At 35.4% G+C, this 23,465-nt stretch overlaps 2 protein-coding genes across 5 annotated transcripts; both read right to left on the bottom strand.

Annotated features, from left to right (window-relative positions):
* Nucleotides 1-935: 935 nt before the first annotated feature.
* LOC103471430 (perforin-1-like) lies at nucleotides 936-11,106 on the bottom strand. Of its 2 annotated transcripts, none has more exons than XM_008420429.3 (10): nucleotides 11,011-11,106; nucleotides 9,106-9,368; nucleotides 8,951-9,030; nucleotides 6,255-6,300; nucleotides 5,866-6,008; nucleotides 5,642-5,780; nucleotides 5,473-5,553; nucleotides 2,730-3,226; nucleotides 2,553-2,646; nucleotides 936-1,410 (listed from the first exon to the last, which is right to left on the bottom strand). In XM_008420429.3, exons 2-10 carry the CDS (start codon nucleotides 9,364-9,366, stop codon nucleotides 1,198-1,200), a joined length of 1,554 nt encoding a protein of 517 aa, XP_008418651.3. In that variant the 5' UTR covers nucleotides 9,367-9,368; nucleotides 11,011-11,106; the 3' UTR covers nucleotides 936-1,197. The 2 variants fall into 2 exon arrangements, with proteins under 2 accessions (XP_008418651.3, XP_081467121.1); XM_081610995.1 differs by lacking the exon at nucleotides 11,011-11,106 and adding an exon at nucleotides 10,826-10,859.
* A 2,392-nt stretch (nucleotides 11,107-13,498) lies between these two features.
* On the bottom strand, nucleotides 13,499-23,446 carry tbce (tubulin folding cofactor E). 3 transcript variants are annotated; one of them, XM_008420363.3, is made up of 16 exons: nucleotides 23,021-23,446; nucleotides 21,687-21,771; nucleotides 21,206-21,370; nucleotides 20,792-20,877; nucleotides 20,250-20,349; nucleotides 20,067-20,169; nucleotides 19,561-19,637; nucleotides 19,381-19,473; nucleotides 18,959-19,023; nucleotides 18,086-18,150; nucleotides 17,135-17,287; nucleotides 16,365-16,503; nucleotides 15,656-15,724; nucleotides 15,468-15,527; nucleotides 15,281-15,372; nucleotides 13,499-14,150 (listed from the first exon to the last, which is right to left on the bottom strand). In XM_008420363.3, the coding sequence occupies exons 1-16, from the start codon at nucleotides 23,136-23,138 to the stop codon at nucleotides 14,055-14,057; spliced, it is 1,566 nt and encodes a 521-aa protein (XP_008418585.1). In that variant the 5' UTR covers nucleotides 23,139-23,446; the 3' UTR covers nucleotides 13,499-14,054. The 3 variants fall into 3 exon arrangements, with proteins under 3 accessions (XP_008418585.1, XP_008418603.1, XP_008418592.1); XM_008420381.3 differs by lacking the exon at nucleotides 23,021-23,446 and having other exon boundaries at nucleotides 21,206-21,285; XM_008420370.2 differs by lacking the exon at nucleotides 23,021-23,446 and having other exon boundaries at nucleotides 21,206-21,336.
* Nucleotides 23,447-23,465: the final 19 nt, after the last annotated feature.

Below are 23,465 nucleotides of genomic sequence, written 5' to 3' on the forward strand. Positions count from 1 at the left end.
TGATGCTCACTGCTGTTTTGCCCATAAAGACATTTTTTAAAAGACCTATCTGAACTTTTCCCTGCTGCCAGGAGCATTGATGGCACTACTAATAGGATAAAGTGCAATACTGTAGTGCTATTGTATCACTGTTTTAATCATATTGCTTAATTTTTGTCTTTCTTTTAGGGACTGAGGCTTCTGTGGTGGTGGTGTCTTGTCTTGTTTGTTTTGTTGAAACACCTTTTTTATTTTGTTTGCTGTGTTTTTGTAATGTTCAGGGTTATCCATTTTCTTCACTGGATGTTGCGGCTTTCATCACTACTTCACCCATTGGTAAGCCTTGGTTTCCTTTGAAATTTAAACATTTTATTGCAATCAATTTTATTAAAAATGCATTCACCATTTTAACCATTCAATTTCAGGTTATTGTTAGTTTAAAAACATATTCAAGTTTAATTTTTTGTTGAACTTACTGAATCTTGTCTCATTTTCAGCAGAATTTACCTGTATCCTTATTGCCATTCCATTGTCTTGGTGTTATTCCAGGTGGCATTGTTGGTTTCCCATATTGTAAACTTTGATATCCTATATTTGTTTCATAATAAAAAGAAAATCCACCCCAGTTTGCCACGTAAAAAAAAAAAACATTGAACATTCTGGCTCATGAGAAGTCTTCACTGTTTCAAACATGACTACATGATGGAAGATAATTTCAATTCATAAATTTAATCAGCGCCTCTTGATTTTAACCATAAAACTGTAAGGAAACTATGATCAGGTTGAAAATATGTCCCCTGGTTCTCCGCTTTGCTGCATACAGAAGGTCTTGACCAAATAGTTTTGTGACACGTCCTGTAACGTAACTACGTCTCTCTCTCTTTTATAGTAACACATATAAGACATAATTCATACAACTAATACAAGATTTATCAAAAATATACAAAGTCAACAACTTGTAGCAATTTCAAAACTTTTATTGTCATTAAAGGGAACACAATTTCTGTTTGCATATATTAAAGCATAGTTATTTTTTGTGATTAAATGTTACAAAGAATCAAAAAATTTTTTCATTATATGATAAATACACATTTAGCTAGGCCTTTAACAAAGTCAAGCAATTAAATTTAAATTGTGAGTTTCTACCAGATTTAGTGAGTTAATGTTACGTGAAGAAATGAAATGCTTTCATTCCCAAAACTCACAAATCTCCTGTCACTAAGGAGATGGTTTATAACGGCTGCACTTTTCTCCAGTCAGATACGGGTCACAGGTCAGCGTGTATTTAGCCTCAACGTTTCCATACTGTCCTGCGCACGTGAAAGTGTGACTGCCAGGGATCAGGTACTTCTCGCACCGTACGAGAAGGTCGTCGGATTTTATCCAGTCTTTATCCCAAACCTCAATCTTCAGAGCCAGGTTGGTGTCAACCTTCATGAGAAAAGTTGAATGGAGGATCAATCAGATGCATATTTTCGCATTGAAAATCAAATTATTTAGCTGATATAGAAAATAAAACTGTTTTCCATGCATCTCAAAAGTTGATAAATGCAGTGTAATGTTAGCCAAAACACAACAGCACAAGATATGAAATACATCAGCTAGGCTGTGTCTGTTTACACAATATATGTTTAAAGTGGTTTCTATTCAAATATTTTCAGATTTTTTTCTGCTTTTACTTTTATTTGTACTCGACCATAAACACCATGATTAGCATGGTCTATTCAAGTAAAACCAAATTCTTTTTCATGCAGGTGCTGACCCAGTATCCCAAAACATAAAGAGTCTACAGCCTGGCTTGGATCTACAAATGGAGTTGATTGTCCATTTCCCAAGTTTGCCTACACAATATTCTGTTTGTCTGCATTACATATCATTGTATACTTTGATTTGTCTTATTTGATTTGATTTATTTATTTCAACCAGGTTTTTAAAAACAAAAAATAAGCAATCAGTGAGTCAGAGAAAACAATTGGACAAAAGGTTTTACTTTGACATTCAAGGTTCATTTTGTACATTTGTTGTTCGGTCAGCCAAGTTTTTATGCTCATGATTGATTTGTAAAAGCAATAAGAGAGGGTCAGCACTTCCTGACTCATCAACAGGTTAAGCAGAGCAGTGAGTGTGGGAGCCGCATGTCCACAGACACCCAGGTTGGTTCTGAGAGAACCGAAACAAGAACGAGTCGGGCCTAAAGGGAGGTTCTCTTTTCTTGTTATTGTGGCTGCTGTCTGATGCAAGTAACAAGTTGAAGGACAGATTAGTTCATGATCAATAATTTAACATCATCTAGTTGAAATGGAAACTACAACACATTTCTGATATTAAATGATATTTGACCCAATATGAAATGTTTGCTAACAAATAATTTTGGTGGCAACAAAGATCAGCTTTCTTTCTAGACTGATGCATAAAAACCCAAATTTCCTCACTTCTGGTAATTGAATATATATTTTTGCAAAAATAGATGATGGTATTAACTCTTTAAGTTCTGCTGCATCAGCAGCATAAATGGATCAGTTTGTCTGTTGTTGAGCCTTTTCAGCTAATCTGTGATGACAACATTTACTGACCTTGCCCAAATTAAACTCAGCGTTCCACTGAGGATTATTGGACTGGATGATTTTGGTACTGTGTTGTGTGGAACCATAGTACATCTTGGCATAGCTGTGAACAAAAGAGGAGCCATTTAAATGGTGTGCTCATCAGGTTCCATAAGGTCTTTGTATTTTACCTTTGCATCAACCCACCCGTCAGTTACTCCAATAAAATCTCCGTATAGTTTCCAGGCTCGAACAATGGTCACTGATAGAGTTCCCCTTGAGGCATGCAGAGGGCAGCAGTTAGATGCCACATTAGGAGTTTTACCCTCACAGTGTGGTTCTTTGAGTGATTTCTTCACAGCATTGTCCTCCAAATACTTCTCAATAGCAGCTTTCATCTCTGCCTTTTGAAGCATGCTTGGCGCAAGCTCATAGAGAGGTCGAAGGGAGTATGAAACAACATCTGGATGTTCTTTCAGGCTCTTTAGCCAGTTCATGAAGCCCATGGAATCATTTTTGGAAATTGAAAATTTCCCCAACCAACCATTTCCTCCTGACACCTTTGTGAAGTGTTGGTGGAGACCAGATCTGTAGCCAGTGGCAGAGTCCTTGTTTTGTAGGACACCAATGCAAGACTTCGGGACACTAGAGAGTTGCACCTTCCCCAAGCCAACAGCAACACCCATAGATAAACAGGAGTGGACCTGGGTAAAAGAACAGCACAGAGACTTTTAAAAAAACTGCTTTACACCAGACATTTGCATAAAGACCCAAAAACAAGCAGAGACGAATAAAGTTATATAGAAATCATTGGAAACTAAAATAAACAAAACAAAACAAAAATCACACTTAAAAATACTTAAAGTAGGTTGTTGGAGGTGATGAACTTCATATTTTTGCAGCTTCTTGTCTTTGGAAATAATATAATCATGGGTGAAAGTCGTTTTAAATTCTTGCCGAAACTATAACAATAATTTTAATGAGGTACTATGTGAAAATAAGTATCAAAATACTAATACTAACTGTAGTTTTACTTGAGTAGCCTACATTATTTTTTGTACTTTTTCCACCACAGCTAGCATGTATAAACATCAATAAACAATTTTACTTTCTAGCATGTACAGTAGCTTTTTCATCAATGTCTTTTCTTTTGAACAAATTAGCTATGTATTGCAACACTTCTGTCAGGTTTTGATTTTGCTTGAACTAAAAAGTCACTGTCCACTGTGTTTTCCTGGTTTTTATTCTTATTTTATTTTATTTAAAAATGAGAAGCAATTTATTGTTCGTCCTGTCCCATTGCAAGTGGCATTTTTTATGTCTCTGTGAACCACCTGTGTAAAATGTCCCAGTCTGTAAATCAAACACACCAATTCGATCAGTAAGCACCGTCTTATATAAGTTAACAAGCAGTTGTTGTCGAGGTGTGCGTGAGGTTTTAATGAGCAGAATAACATTAAACACAACTATACTAAACAAAAATATAAACACCTCATGTCAAATATTGTTGCCATGTGGAGTTAACAACTGTAAATGAGCATTTGCTGACATTTATTGAACAAAAGGAATATTTCTGTTGATTTGTGCATAATTTTTAATCCAACTTTCTGTCACTGAGCAACTCAATGAGCATTACTCATTGAGTTGTTTTTTTTTTTTTTTTACTCTGCATGGATGGGGCATGTCCAGTGGGTGATCAGGCAAAATGGGCAACAACTAGACAATCCTTGGACTGGTGAAAATTAAAGGCAACCCCAAAACATCAAATTTTGTCACAAGTCAAAATGCCTCAGATGTCCCAAGTTATGCGGGAGCATGTCATCGGCATGCTGGATACAAGGATTCCAACCAGACCAGTAGCTGCATGGCTCAATGTCCGTTATCGGTCCATAGGCTGTTTAAGAGTTTGTTTCCAACAGACTGGCACTGCAAATTGACCTCATACTTGTCGGCCATGTGACCACTCCACCACAAGTCGGACATCCGGCTTGTCCATCTGCGGGATCGGCTAAGACCAGCAACACACACAGCTGATGAGACTTTGGTCTGCACAACAGACGCATCACACCTTAGACCAGTGCTTCTCAATTCCGGTCCTCAGGCTCCCTGCTCTGCATGTTTTAGATGTGCCTCCATTCCAGAACAGCCGATTCAAATGACTGTATGACCATCAAGTACTGCAGAAGCCTGTTCATCACCAAAATATTCAATCCAGGTGTGTGGCAGAAGGGAAACGCCTAGAACAATGCAGGGCAGGGGGGCCTGAGGACCGGAATTGAAACACTGACTTAGACTGTCAGTAACCGTTTGCATGAAGCCAACTTGGTCAAAATATAATTTCTCAACCTGACCCCTGTCATGTTCAAAGCACTGTCAATCCACTACAAATGGCCATACAACTATGTTATCAATGCCGATATGAAGATCAGTAATTACAGAAAATATATTTTGACTTTCTCTATATATTGAGTAACCCAAATGTTCATAAACTCTTATATTTGACATGGGGCATTTATAATTTTGTTCAGTGTAGATAATCACCGTTTGCTTTCAATTGGAACATTTTGTAATAGGCAGACAGATGTTATAAGCTGCTGAGAAACCTACGAGCGCCGGGAGGGCGGTGAAGGGGAGAGAGAGAGATGGGGGGGCTGGAGGGGTACAGGCTCCATCACACAGCACCAACAGTTCAGAAACAATAAGAAATGAGAGAAAAAAAACTATTTATAAACAGATTAACTCGTGTTTCTAACTACGTATTGCTAGCTAAAACTGCAGCCATTCTGGCTGACAACCTTACTGTGCCATTCTCTTGGTAATGCGTACCGACCCAGAGACTGTTACCGGTACACAGTACCGGACCATTTTGACTTACTTTCACTCCTGACAGTTAGAATCATGGACGTTTCACATATGGTTGTGTAAAAATCTGTTTTGTGCATTTTGTTACCTGAGTTGAGGTTAACCCATTTATGGAGACCAAACAGCTTCGTGAAGATGTCACTCGTCTCAGTCGCCCTCCAAGATGAACCTAAAACAGGTTGAAAGTTATCTGAAATGCTTCCCTGCAGATTAATGTCTGTAACTAATTCACAATGTGTGTGTGCCAAAGTTCTCACCGTTCTGAAATAGTGTGTACCATAGGTGTGTATGAACTCTTGGTAGTCATTCTTGGTGGAGTAATTGAAGTGACTTGGTAGCATGTCCAACTGCGTTTTGAATTTAAAGCTTAAGGGAGGTGTGGTTGATAATATAAAACTAGACACCAAAATAAAATGAGACAATTATTTCAATAACCATGACCTGTCAGAACTCAATGAGAAAAGTCAAATTTCCATCCTACCCATAACGGCTGCAGGTGACACTGTGTGTGCTGAAAGTGTAGCGATCATCTTTGATCTTTTTTGAAAGGAACTCGTGGGCTTTGGAGCGGCTTCCTTCCACATCAAAGTTGTCAGTCAAATCCTTTTCAATTTCCAATCCAAACTGATGAAATTCAGAAAACACATGTAATTTATAAGGTGTTAAACAAGAGGACATATTTTTCTATCACAGTTCTAACTAAATGCAAACTAAAAAGATAATAAAATTCTTGGAAGAGCACATATTAACTGAAATGAAATGGTGAAAGAAAGAAAATCAACCAGAAAGGTTTCTATCAGGTTTCTGTTATCAAAACTCAGGGCAGCATTGAAAATATTCTGAAATGTTCAGTTTTGAGATGTTTCTTACCGTCCAATCACTGGTATCTTGGGATGTGTAAGACTTAATTAGAGAGCTGTTGGGACAAGTAATTATTATAAAACATCTATACAGTTCATTTTCATATTTTTAATTAGGTAGTTAAGCTTAATTGTGCATTTAACTATTGTTATTTTAATACATGAACCTTATTAGGCAGGTATTTATAAACTACAGTTATATTCAATAAATTAGAAAGTGCTTCCGTATGTGGCTCGGTTTTCAGATTCAAAGTACTTTTGAAAATAACATCTAAGCAGGTATTAAACACACTTTTCATTAAACCTGCACTTTTGTATTAGAAAATATTTTTATTGGTTTGCTGTGTTATTCCAATTTTCAATGTTAGATCTTCATTACTTTTATGTCGAAAATCATCAAAATTAACAGAAATAAATACTTTAAATGTATATATGTGGAATTATTCTATATAATATTTTTACTTAATGATAAAACTTATGAAATAAATGGACTTTTCAATGTTTGAATTTAGTGAATGGGTCTGTATTTGCCAGTTTTATTTACTTGGTAATTTTAATCAAAATTTCTAGTTTAATAATTTTCCCAATTAATTATTTATAGTTATTCACAGTCAAACTGATTCTCATTGTTGCAGGATGGTCCTTGAGCACATGTCCCTTTGTGTGTGTGAATAAATGTGTGTGTGTTTTAGGATTTCTCACCTTGTACGTCCCCAGAAGAAGTGCTGTCTTTGACTAAGTTTAAAACTAAGGAGTGACTTGAATTTAGGTCGGGTTTAGGGTCAGAGTCAGGTTTTTATATGCACAGACTAAAGATGTTAAGTTGTCTTGCCACAACAGACAAAGTGAAATGGACATGCAATTAACCCCTCTCTGCTTCTTTCCAAACATAGAAATGGTTTGATTAGAGAGAACATTTTTGACTTACAGTTTACACCATAAAATATGTGACGGCCCTAAAAATTAAAGTCCATCTGCTGCTTTGAAATGCAATTAAAGTCAATAAGAATTTTTTTTAGGTTTTAACTCATAAATTAAAGTTTATGAAGTTGATTTACCAAGAAGAGATATGCCGTCTAAACATTGTTTTTTAATGCCTGTTAGCGCATTAATCTTGGATCGAGTTTTAACTTAATACTGTAATGTAAACCAAATAATCATTTCACAATATGCAAAAAAGAAAACAGCCTTCACCTAGTTAAAGAACACTCATTTCTGTGTTATTTTCACTTACGTTAACAAGTTAGAGTAACTATGTATTTTATTTTAGAATAATTAAAACTTGTTTCAACTTGATTAGAACAAAAGTTATGATTTGCTAATGAATTTAATAAAATCACAAATTCTGCTCAAAAACTTTTAGCAGAAAGTTATAACTTATTAAAATAAACATTTGCCATAATAACACACCAGAGTCAGATCAATGCAACACACGTCCATCTCAGGATACAAAAACATGCCTCTAAGCATTCTGGGAAATAGTTTCCAAACACTCTAAGCATTCTGGGAAATAGTTCCCAAACACTGAACAAAGAAAACTTCGTTCAGTGTTTTTAGTGCTAACCTATAAACACTGTTTTTGTTGTTTTTTTTTTCAATTTTTTTAGGATTGACAAAATTAATAAAATGCTACCATGGCTTACTACAGTAAGTTTATCTTCCACAAACTCATACATTTAGGTTAAAAATCTAAAAAACACAAAATCCCACTTTATATTTCTTTGTCTTATCAGTATTTAGGTTACATGCCAGTAGTTAAAGAAATACGTTATCCAGAACTATTCTTATAAAGCCCATAAGGTCCATAATTATGGGCCTCAGTAACGCACATATTTATGGCCTTATAAAGCCGATAAATATGGGCCCATAAATATGGGCTTTATAAGAGTTTTTGACACATGCAAAAATAAAAATTAACTGAACAGAGATACATTTGTAAAATGCATGTATGAATTAAATGTGTAATTGTTTCAATAAATATTAATGTAATTAAAGTATACATATTATTATAAATAATATTTCAATAAATATATAAATGTATTTAATACATGGGTAAATATCTGTTTACAGTGCCATTTATTTTAACGATATAACACAGTTACCCATTGAATTTGGAGGGTCTTGGCAGATAAAATAAATTCAGGATATGTTGCTAACACAGGAATTTAATCTGAATTGAATAGAAGTCAAACTTAATGATTAAATATTGTTTAAGAACTTTGTGATTATTACCTGCCCATGCATTAAATATAGTTGAATATTTGTTGAGCCAATTATTTATTTAATTTATACATGCATTTGAACTTTTATGTACATTTTTACAGATGCATTTCTGTTCAGTTATTTTTTATTTTAACTCTGCTTCAAACTTTACCACATTTCTTTTTGTTTTGATGAAGCGGTTTGTAACCATAACTGTGAACTTAACTGAGAATAAAGGTGAATTTTATTGATTTTTTTAAAATTACATTTATTTTAGGTAACCTATGAAGATAAGAATATTAATATAAATGCACACCACAGTTTTCATATGTTGCTTCCACTTCAGAATTATCCACTATGTGTTGGTCTACCACAAAAAGGTCCAATAAACAGACATGGTTGATTGGAACATGTAATTGTAACATGTAAAAAAAATCTGTTAATTGTTAGTTTAATTAAGAATTCATCTTTTACAGTGTTCATAATGCGGTTTAAATACTCTACCTGGTAGAGGTGTGATAACTGCTGAAGATGTCATCACTGCATTCACTGCTGGAACTCCAGTCCACAACAGAATATGGAAGCTTAAAATGAAGTCACATTATTGTTAATCCCTTCAACTCAGATGTGCAGCTGTTAATTTATGCATTTCTAATTACTTTTTGGAGGGCATGTTTTTGAAGAGGGTTGGAGCAGAGAATACAGCTTTCGGTGGGGCTCAGGTAAGTATTCACATCAATCACATGAAGTCTTTTCCTCTCCAGTGTGACTATATCAAAACTTTGCCCCACCAGGTCGTGGCCTGGTACAAAAGGAGCAGCATCACACTCTGTTTGGGTCCCGATCCGACAGGACAGAACAGAGGAGTGAACATGGAGGATGCTGAGGAGAAGAAGAGCTGAAGTTGAATCGGGCAGCATAGCTGTAGTCAGAAGATAAAAGTTAGAGAAAAAAAGGAATTAAACAGTTTTTTACATAATGCATGGCATTTTCCTTATTTTTATGACTTACTTGTACATCATCATATAAGAAAGTTAGTTAACACTTTATTTGAAGGGGTGTGAATAAGATTGACAAGACACAACACATGTCATGAACATGATTAAGGTTTCATGAATATTTATGACTGGTGATGTCATAAATATAGGCTTTATTAGGGTTATGCCAACACATGCAAAAATAAATAACAGATTAGAGATGCATACATAAAAATGTACATAAAAGTTCAAATGCATGTATGAATTAAATGTGTAATTGTTTCAGTTAATATCTAAATGTATTTAATACATGGGTAAACATCTGTTTACAGTGCCATTCATTTTAACAGTACAGCACTATTACCCAATGAATTTGGAGGATCTGGCTGACATGAAATAAATTCACTATATGCTGCCAACATATGACTTTATTCTGAATTGAATAAAAATTAAGACTTAATGGTTAAATATTGTTTAAGCATATTGGGATTATTACTTGCCCATGCATTAAATATACTTGAATATTTGTTGAAACAATTATTTATTTAATTCATACATCTATTTGAACCTTTATGTACATTTTTACATATGTATTTTTGTTCAGTTATTTTTTATTTTTGCATATTTTAGAGTAAGCAAATATCACATTTTTGAGTTAGAGCATATTTGTTCATGGGAGCAACAGTTACACAATGAAGTTCATTCATAAATCTGATTTTATTCCCATTTTCTTATTTCATATATTTCTTTTGTCTTATCAGTAGTTAGATTACATGCCAGTAGAAATAAGTTATTCACATAATAATTCAGCTGTTAAGTTTGGCTATTTAGTTAATAAATTCTCAGACTCGATTAGAAATAAGCATATCAGTGATCATTCCTTGTGTGAAGAGTTTCTTCATTCCTTCATTAGAGACTGAGCTTTGCTTAATTAATTAATAATAAATTATGGATTACAATTCGTAATAATTACATGAGCCAAACGTTGAAGCGAGTTCTGATTCCCAACAATGTTGATGTTCTGTTGTGAGGTTACAACATTTTTGGTTTCCAGAATTCTGATTCCCAGCAATGAACAAACAAATGCAGCTTTGGAGATCCACAGATCTTTGATTTCAGCAAACAGCCACAAACCTCCACCACATTAATATTAGTGAAATTATAATTTCTAGTGGTTCACTGATTCATAGCCCATACAATTTATCTGTGTCGATTTCCCTAATTTTAGGAAATCGGTAATCGGGCGATTTTTACATGTGAAGCCAATCTTATCCACCATTTTTATCTACCTTGGCAAAGGTATTTAAATCAACTGCTATCTTCTGCTCTGCTGTGGGAGAGATTTGACTAGCAGACCGGAACCATAGATCATTTCTAAATGTTTTTAGTTAACAATAGTCACCCCACTGTTGGTAACTCATCAACTTTCTTCCTAGATTTGTAATCAGGGATCAGTCAGAAGCCTGCAATAAATTCCTGATATAAATATTTTCTATAAATATATTTTTATAACTCAATAAACACAATATTTTTTAATTGCTGCAGTGTATTCTAAACAAAGATACTCTGCATATTAAAAAGTCTTACCTGTTCAGTTGAAACAAGCAATGTTTCCAAGTGTGCTGAGCTGAGAACTGTGGTTTATAAAGCAGCAGCTCTGGAGAGATAATTCATACAGAACATTGTGTAAAGGTCAATTGAATGTAGTTACTTTGTTCCTGGTAACTGCAAGTAAAGTTTCAGGTTTTTATTTTTTTTCAGTGTTCTGTATAAAGTATCTATGCTAACAGAACAAACAGTTCTACCAGAACTTCTTGTTCCGATAGAATAAATAGTTTTACCGGAACTGCAAAGAAAGAATAGTTTAACATCAAGTCAGAAAAACGCATAAAAAGCAAATCTAAATTTAGCTTCTTTCAATACGGGAACAAGGTAACGGCGACTGAAATTTATTTAAGTATTTTAATTCTGTGATTGTGTTGAACTCAAAACAGACAGGAGTTCTTCTTAGTTTCGGCAACTAGATTTGTCCCACTCTGTGTATTTTTCTTGGAATTGTTCTCTCTGGAACAGCCAGCATTGGTGCACAGAAAAACTGTTACATAGTTTCTACTTCTAGTTACAACTTTACAACTGACACTGCTTCCGGTACAAAAACAGCCACGTAGAACACAGCTCTAATTCCGTAAAACTTCTGCTCTTGAACAAACGTAACTAGACATAATGTTTTAAACAATAAAATTAATAAGACAAAAGAAATGTATAAAATAAATTGATAAAAGAGTGTTTTATCAATAACTTTAAAAAATAGTAGTATTTAAATGAAATACTTCTATTGTGCAAAACGCTCTGCCTCAAAAAAGTTCCCTAACGACATTCTACAATTTTTGGCAATACACAAAAACGATATACACAAGAACTAGGATTAAAAGTAAGTTAACAGGCAAGCATTTTCACAAATATTACAATATCTTATTGAGAGAAATGCATATATATATTTGAAAAGACCTCCTCCACTTTAAAATAAAAGCTTTCTGTAGCCAGCGGGAAGCAAATCTGGGTCTCTGCCCCAGGCTAAACCACTAAACTACAGGAGTGTCATCACAGGTAAACACCACTGCGCTGCTCTCCTCTTCTTCCTTGTCCTGTGAGTGCGTGGATCGGCAGGTAAGCAATGAATACCATTGTCAGCTCCAGTTTCTTGCAGTTTCTTTGAAACAGTGACTAACTGAATTTTATTGGTCTCCCCCATATCTGGACCGCTGCTACTCATTTTGTCTCCCGGATTTCTGCATGTTCAACTGCTTTCAGATTCAGACTAGTGGAGGTCACCTGCCTCCATTGAAGTGGTGTTTGTGCCCAGTTTGCCTCCTGCTGTGGCGTGGCCAGAGGGTCACACCTGGTCCTAATATTTTGTTCTATGTTCTTTAAGTAGTTTCTTATTTGTTTTGTTGACAGTCTTTCTGATTCCTTTTACAATTGTTTATGTTGGGCTGACATTGTTATATGAGGTTCAGGGTTGTAATATTTATTAACTGTCTTTCCTCAGCAGTTGCTGAGGTCCGGTGGCAGTGGTGGTGTGGTGACGGTGTCTTCCTCTTCTGTGTGCCGTGATTCCCGAGTTTGGGTCGTCTCACTGCTTCTGGTGCTTTAAAGGGCTTTTTTGTTTGCTGTGTTTGGTGTATACTGTCCCTATTGTGGCCCCTTCTGCTGGTAACCTCAGCTACTGTGGTTTTTCTTCTGTTTTCTAATTTGCTTTTCTTCTATAGGGTACTGTGTTTTTAAGAGTATTTTAAAATAGAACATAATAAATTGCTTTGTGAATCGCAGTCCCGTCTCAGATGTCATGACTACCTGCCAATCTGAACCTGTGTTCCTTTAAAAGGAAGGTAATATTCCCTGTGTGGCGCTGATGAGATATTTATCTCTTTGGGTCAAAAACTGAAGTTTCATAATGTTCTTGAGTTCCATCTAGTGTTGCCACATCTTTAAATAATTTCTCAGGTAACTGAGTGCTCATCCTGTTAGGCCAGCGCCCAAGCACTGAAACAGACACTAGAGCATACTCCCATAAGGTAAACTAATTCAATGTAAAAAGAAGCACTTTTAGTGACACTACATGGTAGTGTGGTAAGCAGAGTGGTCTCAGCATACAAGGATGTCTGGAATTAAGATATTTTTTCTCGGGTGTGGCAGTGGGTAGAGAGCACGACCTAAGTACAGAGGGCTCTATCCGCAATGCGATAGGTTTGCATTTAACTATATATGTATATATATATATATATATATATATATATATATATATACATGGAATGACAGCATGAATTCCTCTAAAATGTTCTGGTCAATGTCCTGTGTTAACTGGATTTCAGAAAACCCAGGGGACCAGAACCAGAAGACCCTAAATTATTTTCACCATAGACTTAAAGGATTTTGAAATATGTGCCTCTCTATTCTTTCTCAAGGGTATTACATAAGGTGTTATTTATAAAAGTGTTAAATAAAAAGTTTAGGAAAGCAAACAAAATGTAGCAGCAATGGTGAACTTTTATCACAATAAACCAAAAGCAGCAAAGACATTTTTCCAAGTCTTTATTTGTTCCACAACAAAGAAAATTGGATAATTCTCAAAATACCTATACACAATTTGGCGTGTAAAAGACAACTTAAATAGTTATCCAAAGAAGGTGTTCTATGTTTCTGGCGAGCCGTTTTATCTCCCTAAATGCACTTTTGTAGTTTCTACATAGAAACAAGAATAAAACATTGGAAATATGAGCTGTTTAACAAAAAATGATCAGTAATAACAGACTCGGGCAGAACACACACATGAATTAGAGCTGCTGTTTCTTTCTGCTGCACTTTAGTCTGAAACTAAACACACATGAAGGATGTAAACTTCTTCCAGGCTTGTGAAAGTTTTATGATGATGACCCGTTTCCAAATTAAAATGTTTTTAAGGCAGAAGAAGAATCGCTGCCTTCTTGGAAATGAGGCACAAATTAAAGTGATTATGTTGTTCTGAACGTCTGCAGTTGCCTTAATTAGAAAAATTAACACAGAACAATGAGATATTACAAAATCACATTTCAGCTTGTGTTAAAGTTTGGGAAACATGCAGTTGGATCAAGTCAGGACCAGCGAACCAGAACCTGGTCTCCGTCCTCCACTGAGTAAAAATGAAGCGTCTTTAAGTCACTGTCGATGGGAAACTCTGTCCCCGACACCTGAAACCAGAACGGCTCGTTAGGTCCTAATTGAGTGATTAACAACATCAAACTATTCCTATTATTTTATTCAAAATGATTTGTGGTTGTTTCTTTTTGTTGTTTAGAAAACGTGGCTTTATACCCAAATATTTCAGTGATTTCCAGGAAAGCTGCATCTTCAAGCATTTTTCAATTTATAGAATGTTAGTTTGTAAAAAAAAATGCCGCAACTGCTAATTTTTATCTCATTGATATTCGTTTTCGCTTAATATTGAATTTGATTTCTTTCTAAAATACACAAAGTATTAGCCTCTTTGTTGCTTTTTGTCACATCATGGCCTATAATGCTTCCTAGACCAGGTTAGGACAAGTATATAGGCTTTACAAAACATGTTTATTACATTTTTTGCACGAATTAATTTTTAGATAATGAGATTTTTGACAGGTGAGCTTTTTCAGAGTAAGCCGTTTTAGGGCCTCCTGTCACTTTAAATCCAAATAAGCTTCTGCTGGACCCACCCAACTAAGCGTTTACACTTGCATATGAAAGTAGTGGCAAAGAGATGAGCAATTATACAACCATACAACTTTCAAAAACTGAAGTAGAGTCTCATGCACAACAAACAAGAATTTAGGAACAGTGGATGGAAAGTCAACAACAAAAAACTTTGATGGAAAGTCAACAACAAAAAACTTTGGCCAGCTCATCTTACCACTGTATGTGCTGGGCAAGCAAATGGCCTGGAGCCCAGCTTGGGTTGCTATGTGATGCTGTGGTTGCTAGGTAACAGGTAGTGCCTGCTGATTTGTGACATTTCCTTTCAGAGGTTTTTGAATTTGGTCATTTTCTAAACACCAAATGCTTGGGTTATTTTTAGATACAAAAATGTGGAAAATGTGAATTTTGCATAAATTAACAATTACATGCTTCTAGCTATTAGTTTATTTCAAGTAATATTAAGCAATATTAAGTAAAATTAGCCACCACAACTATGCAGATGATTCACTTTTCTACATTACAATGCCACCAGGTGTTTATGAACTGGTTCAAATGCAAATACAAGCAGATGCCAATTGCAAGTATTTAGGCCTGCTTGGTTTGTGGATTGTGTGTAGAAATAAAGCAGAGATGTGTGATCCAGTGTTACCTTGTGGCTGGTGTAGGTTAGCCTCAGATCTGCAGGTGGGATCCTCAGCAGCCTGTGCAGCAGTCCCTTTACTTTCTGAACAACCATAGAGGCTGCAAATGTTTGGATAAAACCAGAAAACAATTTTTACATGAGGTTTAATTCATTAATAACTGCTGAATTAATGCTCAAGCAGTTTGTTTTTTACCTGGTAGTTTCTTGCTTATAGGTTCCCGATCGGCATCATCAGGAAAAACAAATGTAATGTCTAAGAAAACACACGGAAAACAAAAACATATACAGAAAGCACAATATTTTAGAACCAGAAAGATATTTTTTTGTGGAGTCAACTGAGGAGAAAAAAATAAAAAAATAAAAAAATCAAGCAGAACTGACTTATCAGCTGATTTTTCAGGGCAAATGGCTCTGGCTTCTTCAGCTCGCCTTCATCCGGGGCTCCATACTCTTAAAAAAAAAAAAAAAAAAAACACACAATAAATGATAACTGAATAAAAACTGTCACCATAGAAAAAAGGAGGTTTGCTTTTTCCTTATTATTCGTTCTAGCCGCATTCTGTCCTGAATACAGAACAAAATTAACAGAAAAGTTTATTTTCTTTCATAAACGGTCTTTTAATGGTTGCTTGTTGTTTTTTTTTATATATATTCTCCATGTTTTGTCCTGAATTTTTGGTCACATCTCAACATCCCATAATTTTCTTATCTTTTATTTAAGACTTTAGTTTTCTTACATTTTCAACCTTTTCATCTTGGTTTTGCCTGATCAATCAATAACTAAACTCTTTTATTTGAAATAACGAAGGAGCGTGATAACAGACATGTCTCTACTGGAAAAACTAGCAGACACTAATCAATTCAGAATTTAGGAAAACATGGGTAAAACCTGAATTTACAACTTGGAAAGAGTTGTTAAAACATATAAGCAGAGTAAAGGATCTATAATTCCCAATCACTAGAACACTTGCATTCTCCAATTTGGAGCCTGATACATTAAGGTAATAGAATGTACAATAATGAACATAATAGAAATGTTTAAGCATAACTATGCTTAGTTGCCATTTTTAACAAAGCCAAAGTGCCTTACTCTCAATAAGCATCTGATAACGTGGGTGCTGGCAGATTAACGCCGTGCTGGGCTGATCTGCACCCCCTGCCTTCAGCCACTCCTCTCCAAACATCTTGATGTAGTCAAGCTCCGCCCCCTTTCTTTCTTCAAAGCTGATCTAAAAGCCAGCAGAAATGTACGTCAGTTTCTGGATGGTGGGTCAACAACAAAACACTTGCCTTTTCCAGCAGCCATTGTATAGTGCATACAGCGGTAAAATAACCAAACATGCTGGTACTCAGCTTGGATTGCTAGGTGATTGTCTGGGGTTGCTAGGTAACGCTGCAGGGCCCCTAGTGTGACTTAATTACCTGGAGGTTTTTGAAACGGCTCATTTTCCAGACACTACAAAACTTTTAACTTCTTATTGCCAAAAAATGTCTTGGGTTGTTTTTAGAAGCAGTAGAAACCAAAGTGGATGTATAAAAATTTTCAAAATGTGAATTTTGCCTAATAGGTTCCCTTTAGTATAATTTCAAATAACAATGTAATACAGTGTAACAAAATATGGAAAAAGTGAGGCCATGTGAATACTTTCTGGATGAACTTCAAGAGCAAAACTTTACATCTTTAAGTCTCACTGTCATTTGCAACTATCCCACTATAAAATATTCTTCTGCAGCTGAATAACTTCACCTCAAAGACTCATGCATGTGTAGAAATGACTACAATGCACTCTTCCAGTTAACATCCGAAGTAAAATAAAGACACAAAAACACCTAACGGTGACGGAAAACACGCACACATACCTCACTGTTGTTCAGGTAGAGCAGATGTCCAAGTTTGGCAATAATCATTTGATTGACAGTTTTTGGGTTTCCATCGCTGCTCACCAGTTTGTTGTCACGACATGATAATTTAACAAGGCAGGGAAGTTTGGCGAGCTCATTAACCATACTCCACTGGAAGATAAAGCAGAGAGAGCCTGTTCAAACGAAAATGTGTTGTCAGCATAATTAGTGCTTATGATTGCACAGAGCCTCCTAGGGGCCATGGGAAAAAAAATATTTTGTGTTCAATCACAATAATATTTAGTGGGAATGCAATAATGTACTGGTCAGTTCATGCAGCATAATTGAATACTGAGAGTCTTTCTGCTGTGATATAAGGTTTTCATAAGGTTTTTCCATGTATGTTAACATCTCATTTGTGAGGTTTGATTTCTTTTTCTTTAGGATCGAAGTGCATCACAAAAGTAAAAGCAAAACAGCCCATCTCATCCCTTTTAAGATATAAACAGAAACTTTCTGTAATAAGGAAAGAAAGAAGAAATGCATCCAAAATATTTGGACTATTTCTCAGTTATTTTCACGGGGTAATAAATTCATCTGACAGTTTTGATTGTGTCTTTTTTGTGTTGATAGTCTGAATGGTTAATAAAGAACCGTTTTCATGTGCAGTTCCATCTCCACCTTAAACATAAACTGCAGTGAATAAATCAATTTTCAATTTTTTGCACCAAAGAGTTAATAATATATAAACATGTTTTCAGAGGCTCTTTAAATGTGCAATTTTCAATTGACATTTGTGACTGTATGCAAAACAGATCAAGGTATACTTTACTTTATACTTGAATTTATTGTAAGGGAACGCAATATTTTTGCGAGGGAATGTAAAAGATTTTTTATGTCATCTATGAGGCTGTGTATAATTGAAAGTAATAAAAAATTTAATAATTTCAAGCTGTAACACAGCCTGACCTCAGAGATGTTGTTGTGGTCCAGATTGAGATTCTTCAGAGCAGGAAAGACGTCTGTAGTAGAAGCTACAGAGAAAAATATTAACGACTTTAGAATTATGGAGTTTAAACACAAAATGCACTCAGTGATTCACAAATCCACCAAATAAAAAGACTTGTACATCTTTTTTTCTTTCCCTCAATTTATGTCAGTTAGAATCATCCAGAATTACTCCTATTTGCTAAATGCCACAATTTTATTTTAGATTTATTTATTAATGTCTTCAGAATCATAAGTTTACACACATTTTCTCAGTATTTTGTAGCGTTGTCTCTGAAATGTCTGACCTGGATCAAACTTTCTGGGTTTCCTTCCAGAGGTTTCAATATTTCTACATAATGCTCTTTTCTCATGATGTCATCTATTTAATGAAGTGCACCAGTCCCTCCTGCAGAAAAACAGGCCCACATCATGATGCTGCCACCACCATACCTCACAGTTATGCTGGTACGTCTCCACCATTATTCCCTTGATATTTTGGCTGATTTCTAGAAAGCAGTTGGTTCCATATGTAGTGTTAAAATACATCCAATTAACTCAAATGTCTCAGTTAGCCTATCAGGCGCCTCCAAAGCCGTGACGTCACAATCTGGGCTTTCACTCATTGTTTAAAGAGACAGTATCCATTCTGATCGTGAAAAAAAATACATAAATCTGACTTTATTGTTGCACTTAGCAAATAGAAATAATTTTCGTAATTCTAACTGACCTAATACAAGAGAAGTTTGGTCTATTTAAATTCTGACTGAGATAAATATGTATGTAAACTTCTGGTTTCAACTGTATATTCATATAAATATTTAAATGTGTATGTCAGAAAATGTGTCAATAAACCTTGAGTTGCATCTTCAAGTTGAATAATTGACAGTTTGGTGTTAGACAGGTTAAGCCACTCCAGTCTGCAATGTAAAAGAAAACAAAGTTATTTTAGGAAGATCATTGTTATTGATAAAAATATAAGTATTTAAGCAAGATATTAAATCAGATTTAGTTTTTCACATGCAGTTTTTTATGTTGTTTTCATCTTTGTCTAATAAATAATGACCGTGAAACCTTTATTGTGTTTTTGTAAGCTTAAAATCATTGTAGAACATGGAAGAATTCATATTATTATGTCCTAACAAATGAAAGTGTAGAAATAAGAGAGGATGTGATGTTCCAAATTTTTTTACTCCATGGTGTTATTATATTCTAGGAAATCAGTTAATATTTTACATCTTAAAAATGAAGACGATTAAACTTCCTCCTGACTATACCTGGGCAGAGATGATAACCTGGACACGCTTTCTTGCATCAAAGGATTACAAGACAGATTGAGACTCTTCAGTGTTTGCAGGACGCCCTCTGGCCTTCAGGGAACATACTTTTATAAGTTTCAAAAAGATACGAGAGGAAAAAGATACTGCAAAATTGAAAATGGATGACGGGAATGCTACCTCTGTAGTTCTCTTATGTTGTTATTTTCTAAAGACAGATCCTCCAGCTGAGGCCACATGGCGGCGCACTCCAGGATCTGACCACAGAAATGTCAAGCGTTATTTGGCCTTTGGAGAAAAAAATGTTTATAAGCACAATTAAAATGCTTTAAAAATCTTTCCTCTGCCTGGTAAACTACCATTCTTAATTAATAAATGTATTAAGCAAGGGTTTCTCAGATCTCCTTTTCACTTCATCCACGCTGATTCTAGCTAATCTAAAACAACAAAAGTTTAGACTGATTTAACTTCAAACAGTGGGGAAAAAATGTGTAAATGTTTTCAAAATTTAGTTTTTAAATTGACTGTTCGATTGCAATTTATTACAAAACTGCAGTTGGAATATAAAACACTTTAAAGGACTTTTATAAGGAAATTAAGCACTTTCCAAACCCTAAAAACACCTAAAAGAAATTTGAAAGAATTTCAAGAACTATAAACCTGTTGTGTTTGGAGGAACTGCTTACCTGCAGCCAGGTGAAGTCACAGTTGTTGAGGGCAAGAAGTTTGAGGTTGCTGAACGCCTGACGGTGAGCCCAGGGGTCAGAGGTCAAGCTAATTCTGTTGACACTAACAGAATTGAAAGGGTTTTAAATCAGCTAAAACAGAACTCAGCTGTTAAAACACAGACTTTCCAGAGGAGGTTGTACCTGAGCTGCAGGCCTTCCAGTTTGTCCAGCTGCTCTGTGATGGCAGCCACATCTTTCCATGTGGACAACAGAGACCCAGAGAGGTCCAACCACTGAACGTCTGATCCAAGCTGTTAAGGCCTCCAACTACTCCAATATTCACAGTTAGCACAGCTAAGACCTGATTAAGACGCTAGTTTCAGGATTTCTGACCATATAGCCAGACAGAGATTTAAAGAGAAGCAGCAAAAGCAAATGAGGTGGATTAGCAGCAACAACTAATGATGTCCTCCAGGACTTTACTGTGAAATATCATCTTTGCTGCCCAGAAATTGAGCTGTTAGGATTTCATGACAGTCCTCATACTTCCTTCAGTCAAGGTATTACTGTCCACAACGACTGTTTGAAAATACTTGGATGACAAGAGTTACGACAACATTCAACTTTGGGATTAATTCAAATTTCAAATTGAACTGAATAAATAAAGCTGAACTAAAATATTCCAATTATTATTTCAGCCAAAATTTACATCTGTAGTTGTTAGGTTGGTAAGAACAGGATACTGGGTGTTGTTTTCCTGATATCTCCAGCCACCCCGGGTCCATTGACATTGCGATGGTACAACATAACTGATGGAAGATTCTCAAACCTGTAATAACAAAAACATGTTTATGTTGATGTGTAAATTCATTTGGCAGACATTTCTATACAAAGCAGATATAACAATGCAGTTAATATTGAAATTAATAATAAGATACTTAGAAGGAAGATTACTAAAGATTTGTTGACATGTTTTCCAATCCAATTCAAATTTTTTCAAGTGGTTGGCAAAAATATTGTGCAACTTTTTCTTATTTATTTGTCTGAGCTTCACTTGCCCTAGTCTAACAACACCTGAAAACATGCAGCAGAGCAGCTAAATAATCACATAAAACAAGCACACCTTAGAGAAAATCGTGCAAATACAATTGTCGTACCTTTTCTCCTCAACAACAAACCATTCGAGCTTCTTGGAGGAAATGAAGATCTCCTCGTTCAGCACCTCCTCTGCGTTTGTCTGATAGGTCAAATAAACAGCAGTCAGGAAGTCCACTCCAAAACTCACTTTCTGCGGACGAACAAAGGATCCTCCCTTAGGATTTCTAAGAGAAGAAAATAGTATTCATCTATATAATTATTCACTTGCATATGATGGAATAATAGAGTGAGACTAAGAGAAAAATAATCTGTGAACAAAGTCAGAATATAAAGTCGCACAACAATAAAGTTTAAATAATACAAGAATAAAGTCATAATAAAAGCTGAATGGAAAAGGTTGTCCAAGTCTCACTGTTCAAAGTTTATTTTCTTGACTTACAAACAGAAATTATACTGCCAGGGCCAAATTTCCATCATTTAAAATCCCTGATACTAAACAAAACAACAATGATAAAATTGAAATAAGCTGTCAGAGACTACCTGCATGTAAAATACTGCACTCCTTCATGGCTGCCATCATGTTTTCCTCTCTCTGGGTTATCCCACTCCACGCCAAGCCACAGCCCTATAAACAAAGATTACGCAGGTAAAAAGTTAATATCTACTCCAGCACCATATGTTGGCTTTTATAAAGTTTAGAACTACAACAACAAAAATAAATATCTCTATGCTAAACTGATTTATACACATTACTCATACCTCAAAGGCCTTTTTAATACTATGCTGTATTTAATAAGGAAAACTGAAACAAAAATATAAGCCATAGAAAGAATGTACAATAAAGTGATTACTTGAATTTATGTAATCACTAAAAACATGTCTTAAATGGTTGACATTTTGTAAAATTAATTTTTAAAAATGTATTTGCTGCATTTGAAAAACATGTAAAAGTTGGATATTTGGTTGCCTAATTGTGCAACCTTAAAACAAACATAAGTTTTGCACTGTCATGGTTATAAATTTGATGTAATTTGCATGTTTATGCTTAAACTTTGCCACACAAATGTGGCAAAGCTGAAGACGCAAGACTATTTCTCATCTGGATTTAAGATGCAATATTTAAACTTTAAAGTAATCTCCTGTTCTTTATTTGTTGCTTCCAAACAACTCTCAACCACTCACAAAAATAAGTTTCACCGCCATCTATTACCAACACTGTCTGTGGGGTCATCAAATTAGCTGTTGCTAAACTACAGACAGATATTGTCGATGTGTTTGTGGGAATAGCTGGTGATTTTGCCTCACTCTCTGCTACACATTTCAACCACTTTTTAGCTGCTCTACCACAGAAAATAGGACACTAGATTTTTAAAATGCAAATATCAAAAATGTATGCATCCTTGTTATAAACCCCTGACAGAGAGGAAACCTGTCATTAAAAAAGAGCTGTGAGAAGATGGTCACAGGAAGTTGAAGAAACCTTGCTGGGTTGATTTGAAGCCACAGACTGGGATGCATTTTTCCAACCACATGGAAACGGCATCGCTGTCTGTTTGGACAACATGATTCCCATCAGAACAGATGGGTGCTTCCCCAATAACAAACCCTGACCTGAAGGAACTGCTAAACAACAAACAAACAGTCCATTGAAGAATTGGTGATTAAATCTTGTGCACATTTGTTTTTTTAAGTACAACAGCTCGTTTGACTATATGCTGAATTTGTCCCATTTCAGGTTAGATCTTTATATTTGTGCTACTCAATACCATCAGGATGCAAAATTTAGCAAATTATTAGGTAGCAAAAATGAGAATCTGAATTCGCTACTTAAACAACTCAGAAATGAGAATAACTGTGTTTCTTTATTTTTGTACCTTCATATGGTGATACATGCCCAACGTAGCGGACCGTGGCCCGTTCCTTTCCGCAGGAGATCCGCCTACCCACGGGGTCCAGCGGCATCTTATCCCGTTCGGACTGATCCGTTCCCATTAAGCCGACCACAGAAGACAGAAAACACTAAAACTACAACCGCTATAGATCGCGCGTTATGTATGTGGTAGTTTTGAGAAACGGTCCAGCCTTAAATACCTCCAGAGATTCACAAGTGAAACTTTGAGCATTAGAGTTCAAAATAAAGTCCAAATCTAGTAGCGGGCTGATTTGAGAAACATGACAGCTTAACAAGCTAAAATGTCTTCTTTTGGTGTCTTTTGACGGTTTGCAAAGACGCATTACCGCCACCTGCTTTTCAACCTTACGTATAACATTACTTGTGCTCGCTATTGTAAATACTTGTAAAAACGTGAACTCTTTTGA

This window comes from Poecilia reticulata, chromosome 1, assembly GCF_904066995.2.
Source record: "Poecilia reticulata chromosome 1, P_reticulata-male-v2, whole genome shotgun sequence".
Lineage (NCBI taxonomy): Eukaryota > Metazoa > Chordata > Actinopteri > Cyprinodontiformes > Poeciliidae > Poecilia > Poecilia reticulata.